The sequence below is a fragment of the Gavia stellata genome, chromosome Z (genome assembly GCF_030936135.1).
Source record: "Gavia stellata isolate bGavSte3 chromosome Z, bGavSte3.hap2, whole genome shotgun sequence".
Lineage (NCBI taxonomy): Eukaryota > Metazoa > Chordata > Aves > Gaviiformes > Gaviidae > Gavia > Gavia stellata.
The window spans coordinates 57,627,450-57,650,803 of record NC_082637.1 but is presented as its reverse complement, the minus strand read 5'-3'; the positions used below and the strand labels follow the sequence as shown (position 1 = coordinate 57,650,803).

At 43.9% G+C, this 23,354-nt stretch overlaps 1 protein-coding gene across 1 annotated transcript; it reads right to left on the bottom strand.

The window, feature by feature from the left end:
* Positions 1-662: 662 nt before the first annotated feature.
* On the bottom strand, positions 663-22,453 carry PDE6B (phosphodiesterase 6B). The gene is made up of 22 exons (XM_009817924.2): positions 22,043-22,453; positions 19,560-19,712; positions 19,134-19,223; positions 16,539-16,679; positions 15,397-15,471; positions 15,242-15,306; positions 14,112-14,178; positions 13,918-13,965; positions 13,589-13,738; positions 12,442-12,585; positions 11,788-11,853; positions 11,024-11,170; positions 9,347-9,454; positions 8,250-8,359; positions 7,140-7,227; positions 6,460-6,560; positions 4,957-5,064; positions 4,124-4,187; positions 3,327-3,401; positions 2,313-2,396; positions 1,875-2,031; positions 663-721 (listed from the first exon to the last, which is right to left on the bottom strand). Exons 1-22 carry the CDS (start codon positions 22,451-22,453, stop codon positions 663-665), a joined length of 2,511 nt encoding a protein of 836 aa, XP_009816226.1.
* Between the last annotated feature and the right edge of the window lie 901 nt (positions 22,454-23,354).

Here is a 23,354-nt window from a genome sequence, read left to right as displayed (position 1 = left end):
GAAGATGTTGCTACTGGGTGTTGCACTAAGGGCTGCCTTAGAGCAGCAACCTAACAAAATTCTTGAAGTGAATGTAGAACTATTATCTCTGTGGGTGTTTCTTGGATTTACATGGAATTGTAACTTTTTAGTGGAGTTCAAAGGTTTACTATGGTCAGTTTTCATGCTTTATCCCTACCCACAGATTTCTTTCTGATCTCCTAACAGACACAGGCTTAGATATGATAAATTTGGCTTTTCTTCTGTTTTCCTACTCTGCGGGCTATGGTTGCATACACTGTCAATCACATGGGGTTGTATGGAGCAGGGTATGAGCTGGCCCCATCAGTTTTGGGGTAAAGAAGTGTTTCAGTGCAGGAGAAATGTCTTCCATAGTCATGCAACCAGATTTATTGGGCCAAACATTGTTCTGACTTGCCATATGCCACCTGACATCAGGTGCATTAAATGGAGCAAGAGACAGGACAGAACTGGCTCCTCACCATCAGGAAGAGATGCAATTAAGGCAAACGAGATCTAGCCCTTCCCTGGTTGGTCATAAGCCTAATTAAAGTAGCAGAACAGTCCAATCAGGAATGTATTTGTATGCCATGATATTATTTTGTTTTTTAAAAGCATGGGCATTCTCATTTTGGGTGGCATATATTGCATTGACGATAAGTCTAAAGTATGCTACAGGTTTTGGAAGCTGGAGCTGTTCCTCCATTACAGGTTATTCCATCTGCCATGAAGAAAGAAACACAGAATTAGAGGTACAGTCATAAATGTCCTTCTCAGTCATTACAGGAGTTTTTTAGCACTTCTAAGTTATCCAGTCATTAATGTAAGTCATACCTGTAATACCCATACCTAGAGCTGCCTGCTGTGCAAAGTTATTGTACGTGTAAGGCTGCTTGGAAATAGTGTTTTAGAGTTAGTAGAAACATTCCTTACTTAAATACCGATTACTTAGTTAGGAAATAATTCTTCAGAGATCTTCCAAATCATAGCTAAAGCACTTACTTTTTATATTTTAAGTTAATTACTATGAATTAAACTGAGATAAGACATCTAGACAGCTCTAATAATTTCTAAACTGTGTCATTTGAGGAATGTTCACCCCATGAGCTGTTGGGATTTTAGTCCAGCTTGGAACAAAAGGAGACTTCAGATGCAGTCTCTGTGAAGTGGAGGCACGAAGTTCTGAAGTATGTTTGCTCAGACACCTGGGAGAGGCCAGGAGAGCCTTCTGCTTCCACTTTTCTGAGAGTCAAACAAATCCTGAGGCTATCAAACAGGTTTTCACCCAACACCCACTGCAGCTGATGGATTTCAGTGCTACCCAGGCTGGGCGCACAGAGGAAGAAAAACAGATTTGACCAAAATAAATTGCTACTAGGTACTACTACTACTGCTTGCTTCTAAGTAGTACCTAATCTGGGCTAGAAATGGGATGAACTGTAATTCCTTAAGTGTTCTCCCTAGAAGTGTGTTAGCTTTTCTTAAGTCCCTCTGCTTCATGACCTGTGGGACAGCACACTGGCCACAGCCCCTTGTGTACAAAGGGATGTCTCCCTGCCCTTTCTGAGGGACATACATATACTGCAAAGGACTTTCTGCTGTCCCCAGCTCCATGGGCATTGTGCTGAATGTAGTCTCACTAGTTTCTCAGGCACTAGCTCCTGGGCATTTGAGTAGATGGCCTTTTTGACAGACTGTCATGGTGTCAGGTTTGAAGACAAGAGGTCTTCAACCTTGCCAGTGGAGAAGATCGAGGAAACTTGCTCTGGGCAGCTGACTCTTTGCCATGTCAGCAAAGCTTGCTGCAGATCTCGGAGAGTGTTGCATGAGCATGTTTTTGAGAGAGGAATAAAAAGCTAAGTATTGTTTCTGACCTTTCTTTGCAGACATCTTCTCTTCCTCTTTTTTCTTCTCTTCTTCCAGAGCTTTCATTTTTGCGTCATACTCATCAGCACGGGTCTTCCACTCGTTTCTGTTGTTCAGCAGCCCATCAAGCATAGGCTGAATTTCCTCGTGGAAACGGGAAAATTCCTAACCAAAACACACCTGTCAGCGCAACACAGTGCAGAGGCAGTGCTTGTCCATCATACCCCAGGATGGACCCCAACACCTCCCCTCCCAGGCTGGCTCACGCAGGGAAAGCATTAACGGCATGAAGAGGGACTATGCTGCAATGCCCCAGAGAGGGGCAGCTGTTGTCTCCTCTGCCTGTCCCTCTCCCCATGAGTGGTGTTGCTGCACCAGCACTCACTCACCTGGGATTTGAACCCCTGTTGAGAAGGATGGGGTGTGCAAGGGTGCGCTTTGCTTACCTTATAGACAAATGTGCACACAAAGTCAATGAAACCCACTTGAAGCTTTGGAAGCTCAGCAGCTTTCCTCCGGTCCATCATGGGCTGTGGGAGGACACAAGTTCACCATGATTTATGAGAACACTTCATTGAAAAACACACCTCTGTTTTCTCCCCAAAACTGCCTTGTTGTGTCAGCCTGGCAGTTCTGCCATGCCATCCATAAAGGCTATCCATCACAGCCCTCTTCCTCTGCTGCAGAGGAGTGAAGTGGGCTCATTTCCTTTGCCATTTTAGCAAAACCTTTAGACAGCTCTTTCAATGCCTATGGATGGGGAGGAGGACAGAGAGTTTTTCCCTTGCACCTCTCAACGAGACACCTGAGAGAAGGTTCATGTTATAAAGTGCTGAAGAGGTTTTCAATTCTCTAAAACATAACTGAACATGCAATTATATTCTTATAAGGCCTTGTTGCTTACTGTATCATTTGTGATGCCTCTGTGGGTAGAGGGAGTGTATGAAAGTTTACTAAAAGAAAACCCAAACAACACAGGTGGAGGCCACACCTTGACTCTTGGCTCTTTCAATGCCAGATTTAAGTATTTGTTATTATAGCAGAAAAAAATATATTAAAAAACACTGCTTTAATACACTTCCATTTACCAGAAACAATTTCTGGACTCTACGAAGTTTGTGTTTGTAATTTTTCTCTTTATTGGAAACTCTGCTTTCCTCTACTATGTATGTATTTCATCTTCCTTTTTTCTGTAAGGGATCAGCACAAAGTCTCCAGGGGGACAGTCACTCCTTGCTGGTTCACAGCCATTGGGACTCATCTAACTATATGGAGAGCTGGACAAGAAGCTCTGTCACAGAGGGTCTTCCCTAGCTCAGTATCCACTTTTCCAATGGATCTTGGTAGGCATGGTGATTTCAGGAAGACTCACAGAGCTCTGAGAGCAGTGTTGCTTGTAGTAAGTCTCCGCTGAGACTTGCTGTCTGAACTGAACTGTCTGGCTCTCGCACGGTACTTACAATAGGCTGTTGCTGAAGAACACTTATTTCTAAGTCTCCTTGCTCCCAGAACTCAGCTGCTACCAAGAGAGCTACCTACATTGCCAAGGAGGGAAAAAGAAAAGTTAGCACTGACTTCGGCTTTATAACTTGCAGTGCTTCAGGTCTCCACCATGAAGCAAATCTCACTTCTAGCCCCTCTGTCATTTCATGTCCAACCCCAGCCCCAGCCTTTCTCCTGGGAAGGGCAGCAGTGGCAATGGGATTGCAGCCGTGTAGTGACAGCTCAGCAACCTTATTGCACTGAAGCTCATTAGTCCACTGCTCATCTAGTAAGGAATGTTTCCAATGTGTCCCCCTCAAGTATTTGCCTCTTGGTCAGAGTTGTGGCTGCCTATTACGATTTTCTCAGTTGTCCTTTCTCAATGCTGAAGAGGAAGGTGGGTTTTATTTCCTTTATCCTCCTTTAAATTCTAATGTTTCTTACTTAGCAATTGCTCAAGTACCATTCAGACAACTGAGCAAACAGCAGGTATCGCTGTGAAAGAGACAACCCCTATGTTACGTGCAAAAAACCTTACTGTAACAGAAGAAGATAAATACTTGAGTTTTTTCTTTCCTCTTTTGGTAAACATGAATTTTCTACAGAAGTCACAACTACAATCTTAAAGATTGGTTTATCTGTCAAAACCACAGTTATTCTAAAACCCTTTTGATATTTTTGTAGGAGACTTTGATTCAGCTTCTAGGCAGCTTAGGAAATTGCATTACTTTGACGTATAAGCTAGAGAAATCAAACTGTGTATCAAGCACCTTACCTTCCTCTGGACTTCCCAAGGCTTTGTGATTGCTGACAAATCACAGGCAGTCATCATCATGGCCCTAAAAACAGGAAAGAAATTAGTTTCTTTTCTACAGCCTGCACTCTACCTCTTGCAGGCTCAGGATGTTCATACCCCAATACTGTGTCAGGTATCCCTCGGTGCCTGCTGAAGTGGTAGATAAAGAAAGATGAGTTGCTGCAACAGCCTTGGCTCTGACTGGGACACTCATCAAGGATTGCTCTCTTGATTAAAATAGATTTATGCTAGGGAACTGTTTGCTTCTGGCACTAGATTGTTTTCTGCTTTAGTCATTGCTGGGCTGAACATCTTGACTTTGGAGTAACATCTTTGGCTCCCTCATGGAGGTGTAGCTGTGCATACTGCAGTGAGGTTGTGGGTGCATTTCAACGCCTGCGCAAAGTGTCCTGCAAAGTGTCTGTCCAGTCACAACAGCATTGTACAACTCAGATTCGTTGCCACTGGGGAGAACAACTAATGTTTCCTGTTGATTCCTGCAGATCTGCCATTGCAGCCTGCCCCTGCTTCTGGCTTACAGAGTGGTCCGGTAGAAGTATATGGCCAGAAGGGATGCTGCATCTTGTTAGGAGTATATGACCAGAAGGACACTCCAAAACCAGTCACTTATCTGGATGAAGAACCACTGTAAGATTTTTTCCCTGTTTTTTCCCTGCTTCTCCAGAAGATCAGATTTGAGTGGACAGTAATGTATCATGTGTTGATTTTGCACTAAAAGTGCAGCGCAAGGCATGTTCTGGAGCACTCACCAGGTGACCACATCACTAACCTTTCCAAAGCCAACTACTCACATGACAACCTCTTTCTTTGTTGTCTCCAGAGACAGGTATTCAGTCCAGGCAGTCATGCTATCATAGGTCTTGGACTCGTCAACGATCTTTTGAAACATTGTTCTCTTTCTTTGAGGGAAAAAAAAAAAAAAGAAAACACTCCTAAACAAGGAAACAAGCCTGTTAAAAACAGATGGCCGATCCTGGTATTGATAAGCCTTCCAGAAGGCTGTCCTGGCATTTACGTCCTCAAGGAAGCTCCCAACAAAATCAAGCGCCATCACCTGCTTGTCTTAAGTAGGGGAAACTAATGTAAATGACTTAAAAATAAGTATGGTGGTGAAACATGAGCAGTAACGTGAAAGTATGAGCTACTACTGCGAGTTATGTCAGCTGAGAAATGCTTCCACCTTTGTTCGCAGCACAAGAAGGCTTTTTCCCTGAATGTTAAGCAAACTGCAGAAACCTAGAGCTGGCTGGAGTATTTGTAACATTACCTGGCTTTATATGCTCAGTCTGACCTTGTTAACCTAATTTATATACCTAAATATATGTAGGAAATTCTGGGGAGGGGATTATATGCAACACACCCATGTTTTGAGTGGCATAAAATCCGGAAAAATCTGCTGTTTCAATGCTAGCAGAGAAGACATTTAGGCCAGATCCACAAAGTGACTTGTGTACGTGATCTGTCCATATCATTTGCCTGGGTCTGATCTCAACCAAGACTTCACTGGCAGACCATGGACCAAGGAGGGCAAAGACCGGCTTGTCCCCACCTGGTAAGGAAGTGGTGGTATCTGCTCGCATATAGCCACCCTACCTCTGGAGTAAGAGGACTGGGTATTGCACCTTTCCTCATATTCCTCTTTTGCAGACTGCTTATATTTTGTATAATCAATCTTCAGTGCAAAACACAGAAGCAGCCTCTGATCTCAGCACTGTATTTTGAAAGCACATTTTGAAAGCTCTTTGCTAATTAGCAAGTCATATGTTGTTGAATTCCAGCCTTATGTCCCAGGAAGTCCATGCATGCTGCTCCAAGATGTTTGGCATTTTTGGCTTTTGGATGCGAAATAGACTATGAACAGGATATTCGCCAACAATGGACCACATGTTATTTGGGTTGTGCTGCTCTCCCAGAGAAGTTAGTGTAGCTGTGGCCAGGCTCTTCACCATTTATGAGTATTTTTAGTGCTGAAGTGCTAGGTGAAAAAAAAAAATCAGACACCTCTTTCTGTTAGGGGAACATATAGCACTGCCTTGTTGGAAATAGAGGGTTAAAAAGTCACATATGCGATCTAAAGAGTAAAAGTTCAAAATTCTTTTGAACAATTTGAGTTCTCCACACCAGCTCTGATGTCAGTATTAAAGGCAGCCTGCCAGAAACAGTGTCTGTGAAGAGGATCACTGCATGGGAGGCATGTGTGGGGGGGGGTGCCTCAGAGCAAAGCATCACATTTTGCCTTTGTAAAGTACCAGCTGCTTTGTGCCCTTCACACACCGTGTAAATGACTGACTTACTTGAAGTAGAGTGCAAGGTCTGTTGCTATTATGGCAATTTCCATCAGGTGAATCATATGCTCATGCTGTCTGCGATTGAGGTTCTGGCATATATTCAGCGACTGAAAAGCAAAGGAAAGGGAGCTGCAAAATCCAAGCACTGTGTTGTTCTGAGTTACTGGCCACCTCCCTTTCCCAAATGTGCTCACTTATTTTTTTTTTTAATAGCTTCAACTTGCTTCCCTAAGGTGCAAGGTTTGTGAGCCCTGTTCACCATATGTTGGTGCCTAGTCTCCCCTTTTGTTCACTGAACAGGGTCAGTGTCCTGAAGCTTATTACACAGCGTATGCCCAAACCCTGGCCCCTGGCCCCAGTGTGAGCTTGCCTGAAATAAAAAGTTAGCTTGGGGATAGTGTCAGCCTTGGCCCTGTCAGAGGGGCTACAGGAGGACAATCCCATATTTAACATATTCCTATAGGGATAACGATATGGCTTCTGAAGAAACCAAAAGTCACGCATTTAGGAAGCCTATGTGTTTTGGTCCTTGGTGTGCATAGAGTACTTGGGGAGTGAGGCAGCTGCAGTTCCTCAGGTATCCAAACCAGAGAAAGGTCTTGTGCTAAGCTGACAACTCTGTTGTTGCTGAAAAACTTCCCTGAAACTAAATTATTCGTGTCCTTACATTACAGTTCATTACCAACCTCTTCAGAGAGCAAGAATTTTCCAAATTCCAAGTGATGTCTCTCTAAAATTGAGGATCCATGAAGTTTAGCTAAAGGATTTTGAGATCTGGTTGCATAAAGGAAAAATTAAAGATGTTAGTGTAGCACTTTTAAAAATAGAAAGAAGTGTCACATTTTATATTTAATTTTGTCACACACACACAAGTTCAACTAGTTTTAAAAGGCTTAAAAGTAATATTTTTAATACCTAATGACTTCAGTCTAGTAAAAGACTTTTGGGACACTGCTTATAACTATTTGGACACTGTATAAAACAGTCTTCCAACTACAAATTTCACCTAAAATGTTTTTTATGACTGGACTGTTATGACTCAGCATAGTAAGCTTGTTTAATTCCTGAATAACTACATGTTGATAACTAGTAATAGGAATAGAAAAACCAGCAGTCCTTGGATGCTTTCCTAGCTGAAAAGCAAGACCCTCTTGTATCCAAAACACCAGCCAGTTTCACTTAATTTTTCCTAAGCTCCAGAAAACAGAAAGACGGTATAGCCAGCAAGCATTGCAGAAGAGCTGTGATCTCACACTACTTTAAGTGAGCAACAGAGGCTTGGTTGGTCAATTAAATCATGCAACTGTTTTTCTGTAGCTAGTAACTACCTACTGAGAGCAGCACCCTCATACTCATAGGTGCTTTGTTTCCGCAGATGGTGAGGGCAGTGCCATGCATGGTGCTTTCTCCATAGATACCTTCCAGCAAATAGTAGGCTTCTCAGGTCCAGGATGATCCTGGTGGCACCCTGAGTCTCCTATGATGCTCAGGCTACTAAATGCCTATGCTGCACTTGTTCCACCCTGTAATGCTAACGTAGAGTGGTGCTTTAACCAAAGGAGGTTTGCCAGGAGGTAAAAAAAGACCCAGAGAGCACCACAAAATTCCAGTTTCCCCACTGGCCAAAGCATAAGACCAAGTGCTGTAGCAAGCTGAAAAGGAAGGTTATTTCCAAAAGAAGGTTGTAACCCCTGTGTATAAAACAGTGCTGTACTGGAGTTTGGTGTGATCACAGTGTGATCCCACTCCACGTGAGAGCAACAGTAAATGGTTTGAAATGGTAGGAAAGTGCTTACTTCATTTGGTAAAGGTTGTTGGTTCCCCTGTGGTCAATATCGTGGCACAGAGCAGCAGTTACCATCGCAAGGGCTTCGAGGTCTGTGTAGTAACGCTTCAGTTTGCCAGTCTGGAGGGTGAGAATTTGCATGTCGTCTGTTAGTATCTCTTACAGGAAAAGGTACTGAGCTGTGACTGCTCTGTGCTGGGGACCTCCTCATTGAAACAGTCCAGGAGAACTGAAAATACTTGTGAAGCTAAATGCAATATATGGTACACTTAGGTTAAAATGGGCAAGCAGCTGAAAACGAAACATTTCAGACTCAGGTAGGCATGCGTGTCGTGCATATGTGCTCGATGCCCACCTGCCATGTTGGCTACTCACTGCTATAGCAGCCTCACGCCCTAGGGACACCCGGCTCCTCATAAACACCCCTCCAGTCATGGGACACAAAGTACTTTGCGAAGGTGCTCTGCATCTTTCTGTGCAATGAGGTCTCCAAGCTGAATCGCCCAAAGGATTGTCCAGGGGTGACAAGCGTAATTCTGCTGCCAGATGTGGGCCCCTGGGTCCTGGTCCTGGTCTATCCCTGGTGTGTACCAGCAGTCTGACACCTGTTTTTCTTGTTGGGGCACCTGTTGCCCTGAGATCCTGTGAGAAATGGCACTTGGCACTTGCCACTTGTGATAGGCTTACACTTGTGCCTGTCCTGCCAGGAAGTGAAAAGCATGAGGTTGTCTCCATCCCAGCCAGCTAACTTCATTCAGTTTGGCTATTACTGTCAGAAACTATTGGAGGAAGGGAAGTCCTGTAGCCTGTCTCCCCTACCCTGAAGAAGGATTTAATCTGGAGGCTACTCAACACTATACGCATCTGTATCTATGAGAATTACAGTATTCTGTTCGTTGGGCAGTATTGGCCACGGCTCTAAGTGTAATGGAAGGACTGTCACTTAAGGCAGATGGAGACCTCATTTAGCAGGACCTGTGCTAGGAGTGACAAACTGTTATCCTACACCAGGATTCAAAGGGAGCCCTGCATATCTCCAGGGCGCAACAGAAGACCTCCTGTAAATAAAGCTGTTCCACAGAATTAACTGGGATTGTGTTACCTTACCATCAGGAGTGTAAACATGGTCTGCGCGACGTTGAAGCCATGGCGCCAGTTGTGGTAAGTTATCTTCCGGTAGCCTTTGCTGACGGAGTACACAAACCTTACCAGAACCTGCAAATTGGGGAAGAAGATGTAAGTTTGTGTGATGAAACTGCTGCTGGTTGCTTTGCAACAAAGACCACATACAGAAGCCATGGATGTGGTTCAGACCAGCTCTACAGAGGTGGCCCCAGAAAGGAATCAGAAGCTGCAATATCATCAGGCTTCCCTGATGGTGTTGTTGTAGTAAAGCCTAGTGGAGGGCCAAAGGGGACACTAAAATATAGCTCTCTGCTTTCTAATAACTTTCTCTCTCTTTTTTTTTTGTTTTGTTTTGTTTTGTTTTGTTTTAAGAAAAATAAAATCACAGAGATGCCTGTGGGGGAAAAAAGAAATGGCAATGTCTGGAGGAAAAGAGATTCCATCCTACTGTTTGTGAATTTATTGAATTTCTGTGTTTGTCTATGTTGTCACTTGTAAGATTTGTCCCTCCCATGTCTTGTGATTTAGTAATATTGATATCTCTCTTCAAGAGGTATCAACTCTTGAAGAGATCTACATCTATGGCTCCATAGATGTAGACATGGGTGGTGTTTATATCCTCTAAACAATTACAATATAGGGCATTAAATAACCAACTATTTTGTCCCTCTGCATTCTACTTCTCCACGTGTACTACCTCTTATAGCTATATAGGTTTTCTCATTAGAGAGCAAATTAACTATGGATGAGTATTCATTTTTTAAAATCTCAGCTGCTGAGAGTGGCAGCAAAGAATGACTGCTTTTCACACCTGTGTCAGGGGTTAGTTGTTCCAGAGTAGATATTTTGAATACTTTTTGACATTCACACGCTATAAGTAAGAAGCGTAGAAGCAATTCCCGTTCAGAGCCCTTTACTTCCCTCCTGCTTCCCAGCCTGCCTTTCCAGGGTGACAACTCTTCCTGCAGTTACCTCCAGAACCCACTAGATGGAAATAAACCTCACATGACGTGCTGAGAAATCGCCTGGGGGGCAGCAGATGGGCTGAAATGCCAGTTTCACGAGTCCTAGAGGGGCTTGAACTGTGGCAAAACCGTGAACTTGCACATCACCAGCAGTCAGGAAGTTGGCACCAACTGCACCAAATGAAGGCACGTCCGTTTGCAAGGGGAAGAAAAGCAGAGGGACCTGCCAGGGTGAGTTTCAGCATATGTTGGCTGAAAGCTATAGGGTACATACTATAGCAAAGGAAAGGTGCACACAAATATGCCTGCCCCATGTTGCACCTGGAAACTGTGCTTTTACACTGTGGCCATGAGTGGCATTAGACACAGCCAGTGCAAGCAATTTTTTGCATGGTGTAGCCCCCATCTATACAGACCCAATAGCGAACCCACACCTGTAGCAGACAGTGAAGAGCAGAAGAGGCCAGCTTCACGCTCCAAACCCACATAGAGCAGCCAGGGGCTTTGAGAAGGCGTTCCCTGCCCTCAGCGGGATGAGGGGGCTCAGGACGCACACCCCTTTCCCTGCAAGCCCCTGTGAACCCAAACCTCTGGCCACTCTGTGAGCTGCACAGGGCACGCAAAGGGACCTCAGCCACGTGGCAAGTCTGCTGGCCATCCAAGACGGGAGTCCCTGGGTGTTGCCAGCTCCTACCTCCTGTGGGATCTGGAACTTTTTCACCACGCCGAGCTCGTAGTACATCTGAATGCCACACTTCACCAGCTCTAGCTCGGTGCAGTCGAAATCAGAGAACCTGAACTCATAGATTTCAAACTTGGTGGGTCCCGGGAGTTCTTCTTTCTGTAAGAGAGGTGGGACTGTTTGTTGCTGTGCTACTTATACCATCTGTAGAAATACTTGGAATGGGTTTTGCTTAATAAAAATTTATCAGTCTGATACTACTGGGAATTTTTCCTTTTAGAATATAACACATAAATAGACTGAAACGTAGCTTTTCATGATAACCCCGTTAGCAGGGGAAGAGGGAAGGCATTTTTGGTTAAGTGCAAGAAATACTGCTTGTTTTCTGTTAACCACTTTTCTTGTTGATCTATTACAGTTTGGAAATTCCAAACTTGACAGGTCTTACAGTGAAAGCTTTATAGCCCTCTGTATTTACTCCAGAGAACAAAATGCATGACAAGTCAAGGTAGCTGATGTGTTTCCGGATGGACTTTGAACGCCTTGAGATAAAGTGGCAGAGCACAGGTACTCCCTGGGAGCTGGGGAAGGCATTCGCTGCCACCTGTTAATAATAACCTCAAACTCACACAGCAGAGGAGGGCAGGGTGTGCTTTGCCTTCACCCTTCACCAGGTGCCCTGCCAACGTGTGCCAACACTGGAAACTCTTCCCTGTATCCACCAAGGCAATATTTGCTTGCCAGGGCTGTCCATGCCAACAGTACATTGCTCTTACCAGGATGCTTGCCAGCTCCTCTTCCTCACACTCACTTGGCTCCTTCCCCAGCTTTTCTCGTGTTGGCTGCAAAAAGCATGGACGTGTTAAATTGATGACTGAATGCTACTGGACTTTGCACTGTGCAGCTTTGGGGCAATCTCGGGCAGCTCTCATATGCAAATTGTGTTTTCTTCCTGGACCTTACTTCTCTTTATGGTCTTTCAACCCATTCTTCCTGGTAAAAATATTCTCCCTCTCCTTGATTTTGGTTCATGTTTCCCCCACTTGGAGAAGTCCCCCTAGAGCCAGTGTCCCAGCTGGGTCCTCTAACTCCACATCCTCTGCACTAAAGAGGTTTTGGGGAGCAAATCAGCACCTCTTCCATCCCTACAGTCCTGCCCTGAGTAGCATCTGCATGAGCCCACCTACAGGGCTGGCTTTGCTGAGGAAATTGGAAAGGACATAGTGTGGCAGCATGCTGAGGTGGAGGGCAGACCACAGAGGCAGAACGAAGACTTGTTCTGCCACCATGCAGTAACTGGGGCCCCGGGTTCTGCCTCCACGCGGGGGTGGCTGGAAGCATTTCTGTGGGATGGGAGACCTGTATCTGTGCTGTAAGTCACAGGCCAAGCCAGCACACTGTGGGGTATGCTGTGTATTGTGAGGCATTACCAGAATTTCCTGGATTTCATCCTTGTCACATTTCACATGGTAGAGCACCATATCCTGAGCAATGTCTTTCCGGTTCTCCAGCTTGTTCATCTTATCATACGTGTCTGTGTTGAGTACAGACCAACCCAGGAACTGTGTCAAGGACTTGGTGATGGGAAAAGAAGGAAACGGTGAAATGACCAAAACGTCTGTTCCTCAAAGGCACAGAAATATAACACTGCATGATATATTCTTAGAGAAACACAAGTTCCACTTTGGCCACAAGTCTAGCAATGAGCAACTGTGTGTTTGCTCCCAACTGCTACTTGCTCCTCAGCACAGCAGCTCCTCAGCTGTTGAATATGCCTAGGCCTCCAGAGCATCCATGCTGTGGAGGTTTGAGGACCCTCTCTCCAGTTCAGCATATGGAAAGCTATTTCTCTGCTGTTGCAAGTGTCTCTATGCCAGTGGAAAGGCTGGTGTCACAATAGTGACAGCAGGTCAGGAACCCTCATATCAAGAGAAAGCAAGGTGGTCTCATCTACCTTTCACTTGTGTTTATTCACACCCTGTGTTTGTTCTCGTTTGCTGTCCAGTGGCCAATTCAAACTGATTTTTTTTTCACAATCTTTTTGTTTGATAAGAAAAGTCTATTTCGGAAAACGTTCTGATTGATTAACAGATGCCAAGAGCGGAATGCCTATATTGGTTTGAAACTAGCATAGGAACATTCTTAAGCAGCAAGATCTTTGATTACAACTACTCTTGGTAGTTTCAATAGCTGGCCACCCTTTGTATCTTAGCTACACAGACAATTTCTGTGTAATTTTTCGAGGGAGTTGCCCAGCCAGTGTGAGCCAGCTGTCATGTATGGGCACGCAGGTCAGAATGGTGGTGTTAGTACATCGTAGTTCCTCATGTCTAGGTGTGCAATCCAAGAAAGCTGAAACAAAATGACGCGAACACATCTGGGCTTCCAAGACTGAAAAAACATAGTATTTCATAGAATTGCTTTCAAAACTTAGAAGCTGATGCATACCACCTCTATAAGCAACAAAGAAACTTACTTAGCTGCAAAACACTGGGGAATACTTTGCAGGTGTACAATGAGCAATAGCGACTTCTCACAACCATATGAACTACTTCCAGCCACAGCAAGGAACTATACCTCCATGAGGGTCTCGTCCTGTTCGTCAAATGGTTTCCCATCTTTTCTGTTATAAAATGTGACAACGCCAACAATTTCTTCCTTTTTGTTGACTATTGGCATGGAGAGAACGTTTTTGATAGTCCATCCTGATTCATCTAGAGGACCTTCCTTGAAGCAATAGCAGGCAGAAAGACACCATGTACTTAATGTGTTTTCTGAATACATCAGCGCTCCCATTTTACATCAAGACTACAGGCTAAAGAAATATTTATATGCCTAATATTGACTCTAAATTATATTTCTGCAAAAAAAACTCCTTTGATGGGACTGGGAAATTTTCACAGTACCTGAAAGTTAAACATCTCATCTGCAGCAGCATTCATAATGTTGCAAATCTAGGGGATCACACAAAAGAAAAATGTTTTACGATATGGGCAATGAGAAGCTTAAATACCAAAACAAAAAACTGGATTGATGAGAAAGCAGAATTAGTATGAATTCATCTCAGAAAGCCTTGGTGAAGCCTAAGTTAAATACTTACAAATCCACTTTCAGCCACGTAAGTTGGCAGTCCAGTAACTAGCGCCCAGTGATCTGGGGTAGGATTCCTGAATGAAAGAAAAATGCATAAGGGAAATTAAGGATACACATTTACTGAAGAATGATCATGGAGCTGAAATCTATCCAGCTGATTGCACAATCCATGTTTACACATTTCACACTCAGTTACTAAACAGTCCTGTTACTTTCAAAGGACCCATGTGTGCAAGCAAAAATTTTTCACATAAATAAATACTTTTCCTTCAAGGATTCAATACAGAATAACTCATAAAATATCATAGTCTGCAGAGACTTAAGAAAAAGTCATTCCTGGGAGGGGGGGCATGTATCAGACCTTCAGCATAGAGAAAGAGAAAAGAAAGTTTCTGTCCAAGAGTATCTGCCAGCCTGAACTTTTGAACACTGCTGTACCTAAGCAACGGGGGCCTTTCTTGCAGCACTTACACCGATGAAAGCAGTGTGACCAGAACTGAGCAAAACTCCTATTATGACAGGTTTGTCTAAGGTGCCCAAGGGTTCTCTTGAAAAATTCAGTTTTAAAAAGAGAGGGTGGTTTTCAGAAAGAGAGAGTCTCAGTGTGGTGTCAAGAGAGGAGGAAGGGCCAGAGGTAGCCTTGAGATGGGGTCAGTGACCGCAGGATAAGAGAGAAGCAAGGAAACTGGAAGACAGGCAGGGGAGCAGGAGTGACCATCAGAGAGGAAGAAGGTAGCAGAGCAGTGAGGGGCAGGGCTGGGACAGTGGGTGCCTCAATGCAAGAGCAACCTGGATGGTCTCCCTGCTGACACAGGGAAGGCACCTGGGAGGAGTGATGCCTCAGCTTGGCAAGGAGAGTGGGAAAATTGCAGGCAGTCAAGGCAGTTCACTTGTGCATCTAAACAGAATCACTGGCTCCAGTGACTTGCGGAGTCTGACTTGCAAGCCAGGATCCCAATGCCCCGGAGGAAATCTTTGTCCAGCAGAAATGTGAGACGAAGCACCGACTTACATTCTCTTACTCAGTCTTCTATGAGTCCTTTGCATATCTCCTCATGAATGTCTTTAAATCATGGGGAACCTTGGTTTTAGCTACACATTGTGTCAGTACCTAGCATACAGAAACTGGGCACTTACGGGATGACTTTAATATCTTCTTTTCCATGTAATATATAATCAATGACCTTATAAAAGACTATTTCCTACAAACAAAAAGAAGAGCAGTGTTAAAATTAGTGGTGAGGCAATCCAGCCAGACAGGAGAGAGTTTAAGAAACCTGGTTCTCACGTACCCTGCCATCTGGGGTGCGAGGTCCTGAGTAGGGGGGAACTTCTCCCAGTAGGACTGGCCACAGGTCAAAAAATTCCTGTTTTTAAAATGAAAGAAGTATTTTTAGAGTAGAAAAGTGTATTCTGCCTTGACCCTCAAAGTAACCACTGCTCTACCATGCTGGTTTTGGTACTATGTAAACAAGGCATGAAATAACAAGACTAGTTCAATACCAGGCAGCAGAATAGTATATCTAAATCAGGAAGTGTCAGGGGCATTATTTGGCTGTATGTAGTCATATACTACCTATACACAGGATGCTGCTTCATTCGGTGAACAGCATGGGCTGTACTCACAGAGCAAACGGCTATGTCAGTATTTCATGTGTTCTTCATTTTCCAGAGTGTGACCAGAGGACTGATCTACTGCTTGCTAGCTTGCTAAAGTGAAAGATTTTTTTTTTTCTTAGGCTACATTAATGCTGATCAAAGTGTCTTTCACACACTAGTGATATAAAGTGCTCTATAGTGCTATAAAGGCTCTGGCAACATGGTGGAGATCAAAGTCCATGGTCGCCTCAATCAGCCTGACCATGGAATAAAGGGGGACTCCTATGACAACGGTGCTGTGTAACCCCCACATAAAGCTTGCCAAATGTGCAAACAGTTCGACCAAATTAGAGCTGCAGGAGTAACTTAGCTTCTGTCAGCTTATTTTCATGAAGCCGAATTTCACCTAAAAGCCTGGATAATATGCACATGGATGAGTCCTTGAGGAAGGTGGCTGCTTTGTTGCTGGAGGTTTCCACAGGTTTCTCACTATACTTCTGAGTTCCACAGACTTTGTGAGGCTGTGCTTTTGCTGCAGTCTTTGACCAGGATTGCCATGGTCAGAAACGTTTGCCCTCCCTTTGTCTTCTCAGCCTCTGGCTGCTTCGATATTCCCATTCCAGGGATAAGCTCTTCCCTTTCCCTCTCTTTTCTTTATCCCCGGCTCTGCATTAGCACAATGGAATACAAAAATGCTAAACACAGCACCAATAATGACTCAAATCTATCTTACACTTTGGCTGCTCCAGTAAAACTTATCTCCGCACATCACCCCTCAATGGATAGCAGCAATAAGCGATGCAGAAAGATGTACAACACACATATGAACACTCACCTTCTGCTTCGTCATGTCCAGAAGACCTACTGAGTACCGGTCACAGTTCAGGTATGCTCTCACCGTGTAAAAAGCCTTGTGGAACTGCCTCTCAATGTCTGTCAGTTCCTCAAAAACCTTATTAGCTGACCACAACAGCACCTGCAGGATAAAATCCAAATGTAAGCATAGCCTCTCCTTGAGACCTGAGCTTCCCAAATGTGTATGGAGTAACAAGGAAACAATTGGGGTTTTATACTACAGTTCCTGAAAAGTGCAATAGCAACCTATACCGCAAAATGTAAAAGCATTGCTTACTCATACTGGGAATTACTAGGGAAAGATGCACTCTGAGGAAGACTCAGGTCATCATGTAAAAGTCCAATCTTACAAATACAGCGCAAAAAAAGTAGTAGTGCCAGATAAAGAGATGGACCCACTTACATTTTATAGCCATAAGTAAAATCTTGCATCCAAAAACAGTTACCACCAGAAGTGTTGCAAATTCTAGACACTGGAGTTGGAAATACCTGAATTAACACTTTCCTCAAAGCCTTTGAGCAGTTGCTTTGTGTGCACATCAGCCTATGATCCTTTTCCCCATCCTATGCCCCGCAGATGTACCCTTAAGAAAGTTATTGCTATTAGGTTCTTTCAGTTGTAAAAATGGAGGTTATGCAGTGAATTAGGCAAGTATTTCTGGTGGCACAAGGAGGGTCTTTGTGGGCCTAATGGAGTACTTGATTTTCTCTGAAATGGTAAGGAAGCCGTCTATGCAATTGCCTAGCTTGGCTAGTGCATATGTGCCTGTATCTGAGTGTGTGTGCTTTGCTTTCCAAGTCCAGGAGACATGAAGAGCAGTGCTTCAGAAGCACTGAGAGCTGCTACCTGAAGCTGACTGGACCTGTGCTTTGAACAAGAATTACTGTTACACAACCACAATCAGGAAATGTGTGTCTCAGCTCTTCACTGGGCACTAGTAGACATTTTTGACAACTCTGAGCTGTATCAGTCTCTGTTTCTAATCTGTTAGTTGGGACAACTCTGCCACTCCTATAAAGTCTGAGGTGTTCAATGTCACTGGCGTCTGAGCATCCATCAGATAGGATAGTGATGTTGTCATAAAAATCATTAGGGGAAAATGAGCAATGGTTTATTTTCAGCATTTTACAGCATGCAATAATAATGCTGAAAGCCACAAGCCCAGTGAGGAGAACGGAAAGAAACACCTGAAGAATGGCCAATCCATGGAATGATGCAAAGAACTTGGGCAAAATATCTTATATGGTCTTCTAATAAGACTCTTACACAGTATCTGAGCACAAGCAGGCTGAACTGTCTTTGCACAAGCCATTTTACTCACAGTATCCCCCAATCTTTGCAGCTGGGATTTGCAACATTAAAATCCTAGATGACCTCTGAGAATGTAATTTGCTCGCTCTGTACTTTGGTACTTTTAAGTCTAACACAATGAACTATATTAACTCTCGCACAGACCTTTAGATCTAGATGCCCAAAGGTCTGCCAGTTGAACTATTGGTAGAACTAGCAGTGTGTCTTGCATCTCATTCTCCCTTTCTGTGGGACCTGTTGACATAGCAGTGATAGATGAACACAGGACCCCTGGGTTCAGCCGCAGACCACAGCACCCTGTGGGAGACATTAGGCCTTCCACTTCTTGGGTCTCCACTTTGTCTTCTAGCCCCTTCCTTACCTCCCTCAGTCCTACTGCTAAGCCCTCAACAGGAATAAACCTTTGCTACTTCTACTTTAGTTGAATTACTTAGCATTGCTAGATGGCTGTATCACCTGACCATTGTTCATGTTTTTGATTACTGAAAAAATTAGACGAAGCACGTGAGATAATGAATGAGTAAGTATACATGCTGTCCCAAAGCTTCTAAAATAAACTTCCATTCTGCATCCATTTTGCTGAAACAGACGTTTATCACCCACAGGAACCCCCACTGGAGACAAGAGCATGGCTGCCATGAAGCATAGACATGATTGCATGTCTTCTTCAATGAAAACCAGTTGTCTGGTGCAGGAAGTGATTGGATGGATTCACATAGTCCCAATAAATTCAAGAGTCCTTTCATAACCCAAGCCATGGAAAAAAATGGTAGCTGAATTGTTTCTATTCAGAACACCCTAAGCCCCTCATCTATGTTCATTTCTTCTGATGGAGGCCAATACAACAGGCATATGAGAATAATTTTACTGGCACTAGGAAGAAATTCAATAGCGGTTTTTAATAAGCAGGTAAGGAAAAAATACCACATTCTTAATTGTTTTGGGAAATCTCTTGGTGCTGCTGGCTGAAGTGGTTAAATGCCCCAAGAGCGTTTCATAGCCTGAGTTCAACAAAACATCTGGAGCTCAGTCCTGCCGAAGCTGGTGCCACTGTGTCAGCTCCTGCAGTTTTGCCAACAGCAGCAGCAAGAGACACTAATGAAGGACTCTGGGGAAGGAGCAGTATCTGAAAGCAGATGAGGGCACCTTTTTCTTCTGCTTTTCAGGCACAAATCTCTGAAGCAGATCAGCAACATCTTTGAAATCAGAAGAATGCACTCATTTGATTTTGAGATACAGCCCAATCTGCATTTTCACTCTTACCTGGCCTCTTCGAGTCTCACAATTGTGAAGATAACTCAAGTGATAAATTTTCAAGTTCAAGGAGGCAAAATTCAGGTACTTCAGAAAAAGCTGAAAAGGCAAACAATGAGATTGAGTTGAATGCAGTAGCAGCCTCATGTATACTGGATTTCATAATACCCCTTTAGCAACGTCATGGTAATTCCCCCGGATAAATGCTTTGCTTTGCACTGGTGTGAGATGAGGCTTATCCCACTGTAACTTCCCTGAAAGATTTCTGAGATAAGCATCCTCATAATAAGCCTCTTCTGTTAAAGTATGAGTCCCCTATAGGGAAATTCGCACCAGTGGAGCTTCACTAAAGCAGACATCCCTAGTGTAGAAGAGTCTGTCTCACATGGCAAAAGTGGCAACTGCCTGGTAGAAACTGAGCTACTGACCACTTACTGTTTCATCAGAGCTGGTGAAGTGTGGGCCGTTCAGCTTATTAATAGCCAGAATGACAGCAACTAAATCTTTGCCATTCAAGATGGGTGTCGCAAGGATGCTTTTCGTAGTGTAGTCGGTGAGCTCATCAACAAATGGACTGAACTGGGCACACTGTTCAATAGAGAATTTACAAATTAAGCATTTTCCACAATGTCTGTAGTCTTAAGACCAAGTCAGAGCACAGCCTCTTGAAGTAAGTTGCCTGAAGAAAATTTTGCTTAAACAATTATTGAGGAAGCAAAATTAATTAGCGGGAATTGGGCAATGTACAGGTGGTAAAGCTAGCATCAGGAGAACTGGCTGTGGCTTCTGACTGCAACACATGCACTTTTTCACTTTTTGCAAAGATCTTGCAAATCATAAGCTTTAACATGTCATCCTCTATCAGAACAAGGAGGCTCTACACTGGTCATTCTCAGATCACTGACATCCTTCATAGTACCTTCTCCATCCTTTCCTCCAACTTCTTGTTAACACTGCAAAGTGGATACAGCAGTTACCATGCAGCACTGCAAAGCCACAGTTTATACACCAGAGCTGTCTGGTACAGTCACTGGGAAGTTCACTCACCCTCTTTATTCTTCTGCTTTTGCCTGGGTCCTGAAGCTGCTGTTGGCTCACAGCCTCTCTGAAACCCTCTACCCCTCATTTTTCTTGAAAATGTTCTCCCAGGCATTCTCTCCTTTCGTGCATGGGATGGTAGATGGTAGGGAAGGTATCTCAACGGAGGATGCAGCTGGCACCAGCAGTGTGTGGTTCTGGGCACTCTCCCCCTGCCCCTGAAAGTGACCCACCCCCTTCTGCCCCAGGAGCATTTTGGCAGCAGTTGCAATGTGCAGGTAGCATCTCTACGGACTGGGCTGCTCAGGGAGTCAGTCACCCATGAGGGAATCCTCATTCAAACCATTGGGAGAGTGCTAGGTCATGCTGTAGGGGCAGCACAAAGGGAACCTATCCAGTTATTCCTTATGTGAATGTCACTGTCCCGCCATCCCAAAAGAAAACAAAGCAGAAAAAGGGTAGTGCAAGGAAGGCAGATGGCCCATCACCTCCCCTACACAGGGCCTTATTGACATCACGATCACTTGCCAATAGGGAGTGCACGGATGGTCTTGCTGGCCCAAGATCTTCTCCCTGCTCAGCTGAATAACTTGTCAGCTACAAGTCCTTCTAGTTGGGTTAGAAAAAGCCCCACAGGCCTGTTCATATTCAGAAGGCTGCACCAGAAAAAATAATCATTCCCTAATGCACCTTCTCCCCACACCTCCCCCACTGCTGACATTCCCTACCAATTGGGGTAGACCAAGCATTTAGTCTCTGGGTCTCCTTCAAAGGGATTGCCTTATGGCAATGTCTGAAAGCACTAGAGTTGGAGTGCAGCACTTGGCTCACACCACTGAAATGCTTCCATATTCTTGGAGAAATGGCTTAAGCCAGAGAGCTTTAAAAAGTTTAAGTCACATTCTGATGCTTTTCCCCCTCCTCCCCCCAAAAAATGGTTGCAAAACCAAATCAATATCTCAGTATGTTCTGTCGAGGACAAGGAAATTTTTGCTGAAGCATTTGGATATGCTCATGTTGAGCAACAAATAGATGAATAAACAAATGGTCTCTTTGTAACTAGAAAACAATAGATGGAGTAATCCCAAATGCCATGTTTGGGTCACATGAATTTAGTTTTATACCTTTGATTAGAACAAGGGGATTGTTATTGCTGCCATTCAGGTTTACATGATTCAACTCAGGAGTATGGAGGGTAAATATTGTCATGTAGGCATAAAAATAGAACATTAGAATTCCTTGGATCCCTCCTTGTATTGCAGTGTGCAGTGTTTGTTGAAAGAGGTTTTTGGTCAAAGTTTGTCTCTTGCTGCTTCTGATGAAGATCACCCATACACAGGTTGCAGTTAATCCACCTGCTCTGAGGTCTGCTCCCCCTGGTTGAAAAAATGCATCTAAATGCCCTTGGTCCAAGCTTCATCAGACAGCAAACATTTTCAAATATCATTTGTGGTGGAAAACCCTTTCTGGACTCACTGTAAAGGAGTTCTCTCTCTTTGCTTATTACTCATGGAATATAAATGTGTTTGGAAAATTCCACGTGTGTTCAGTGCAGATCTGAACGTACCTCACTCTCTCTTCTCTGCTGGACTACATGTGATTTATTTTTTTTTTAATTAGACAGGCAAGCTGTGGCAGTGTACTTGTTTGGAGGCATTAACACCTAGTGTAATTAATGTGCTTAGCTTCACCTCACTCCATAAATGAAATTGGAAGCAGCTTACAGACTTGCTACTGGTGCTTTGCTTCCTACTACACAGTTATTACACCGCAACACGTTTGACCAAGCACCGAGATGCCCTGGTACCTCTTGACCCCTTTGTACTAGTAAGCATGTGAGCCTTTCTTCTACCAAGTGAATGAATAAATGGCAAACCTACCTGACTGACATCCTTGATGTTCATGGTTTTCTTGGTTTGCGCAACGTAGCCTACAATGCCTATGTCCAACGGATAGACAATCTCGCAGTCTGGGGACACCAGGCATTCCTCCAGGGTGCTTCCCTCTTGGATGTTGAAAAGCCTTGTTGCCAGTTCAGGCGTGCCATTTCTCTGCCTGTACATGAAGAGACTACAGCGGTCAGCGTGGATAAGGGACCTGATTTTTCTCAAGGTCTTGAAAACTACTTTCTCCATGTTGATGCTTTCTTGCATGTCTTGGATCAACTCAAAAAGGATTTCACTCTCATTGCTATCCCAGGACTCTGTTCTTAGTTTCTTCTCAAAATACTGCTTGGCAAAAGCAGGGTTGCCATCAAGAAACTTCTCCACGTCGTCTTCACTAATGCTCATTGTGAATGCCCTGGGTCTTGTGGTAGATAGTAGTCCAAAGATGGGGTGTATGTAAACAGCACTCTAATTTCTGATGTAGTTCCTAAATTTTTGTAATAGAAGATGTTGCTTCTAGAATGACCAAGGGTGAGGTAACACCGCAAAGAGAGCTTGTTATCAGGAAGAGGTATTCCTTTATAGTGCTGAAGGTGAGCTTGTGGGAGGACAGATCTTCTCAACCAGACAGATTAGATGACCTCTACCAGAGCTTTGGGTCAACTTTCTTCTTCTTAATCTAAATGCAAACAAAAACTGAGCACTCGCAATATCTGAAAACACTCTCCTTTCTCTTGATAAGCAAAACACTTACTGAAACAATTACATTGAGGCAGCAGCAACAGGGAAGAACTGCATCTCCTAACATTGAAATAAGCTCTTTAAAGTCTAATTAAATATATACTCCTTGGGCCTAATCCTTGGCTAACAAGGTGAGCACCTTATTATTTCTGCTCTCCCAGCTCCCTGCAGTAGTAAGAAGTGCACCCTTCACAAAAGAACACAGTGGTCAGAACAAAAATAGTGTGGTAATGCTGCTCTTTCGGGGCTCCCTCTAATATTGCAACATTCTTTATCTGCTGCTGTAAGGGCTGTTCTCAAATGGAAGCACCAATCCTGAATGCCTTAGTCCAGGACCTGAACTCAATTTGCAAGGTCTGTGGCCTTTTCATCTTGCTAGTAATAACCAGGAGAGGAAAACATGCCTCTTACCGGCATCCTTTTAAGAAGGAATCTGGAGAGCTTCAGGTTGGGTGGCTGGATTGAAACACTCTGAGGAATCATGGGAAGTCCTGCAGACAAAAAAAAAAACAACCCACCCAGGAAGGCAGAAAAATTTCCCTCATCACTATCAGTGGAGAAAGGG

Excerpts from the sequence above, each read along its gene's own strand:
- PDE6B (XM_009817924.2), bottom strand. The coding sequence starts at position 22,453 with ATGAGCATTAGTGAAGACGACGTGGAGAAGTTTCTTGATGGCAACCCT. Across the intron at positions 6,561-7,139 it reads AATTCTTGCTCTCTGAAGAG|TCGCTGAATATATGCCAGAA; the intron begins GTTGGTAATGAA and ends TTTGCTTTTCAG. Across the intron at positions 4,188-4,956 it reads ACAAAGAAAGAGGTTGTCAT|GGCCATGATGATGACTGCCT; the intron begins GTGAGTAGTTGG and ends TCCTGTTTTTAG.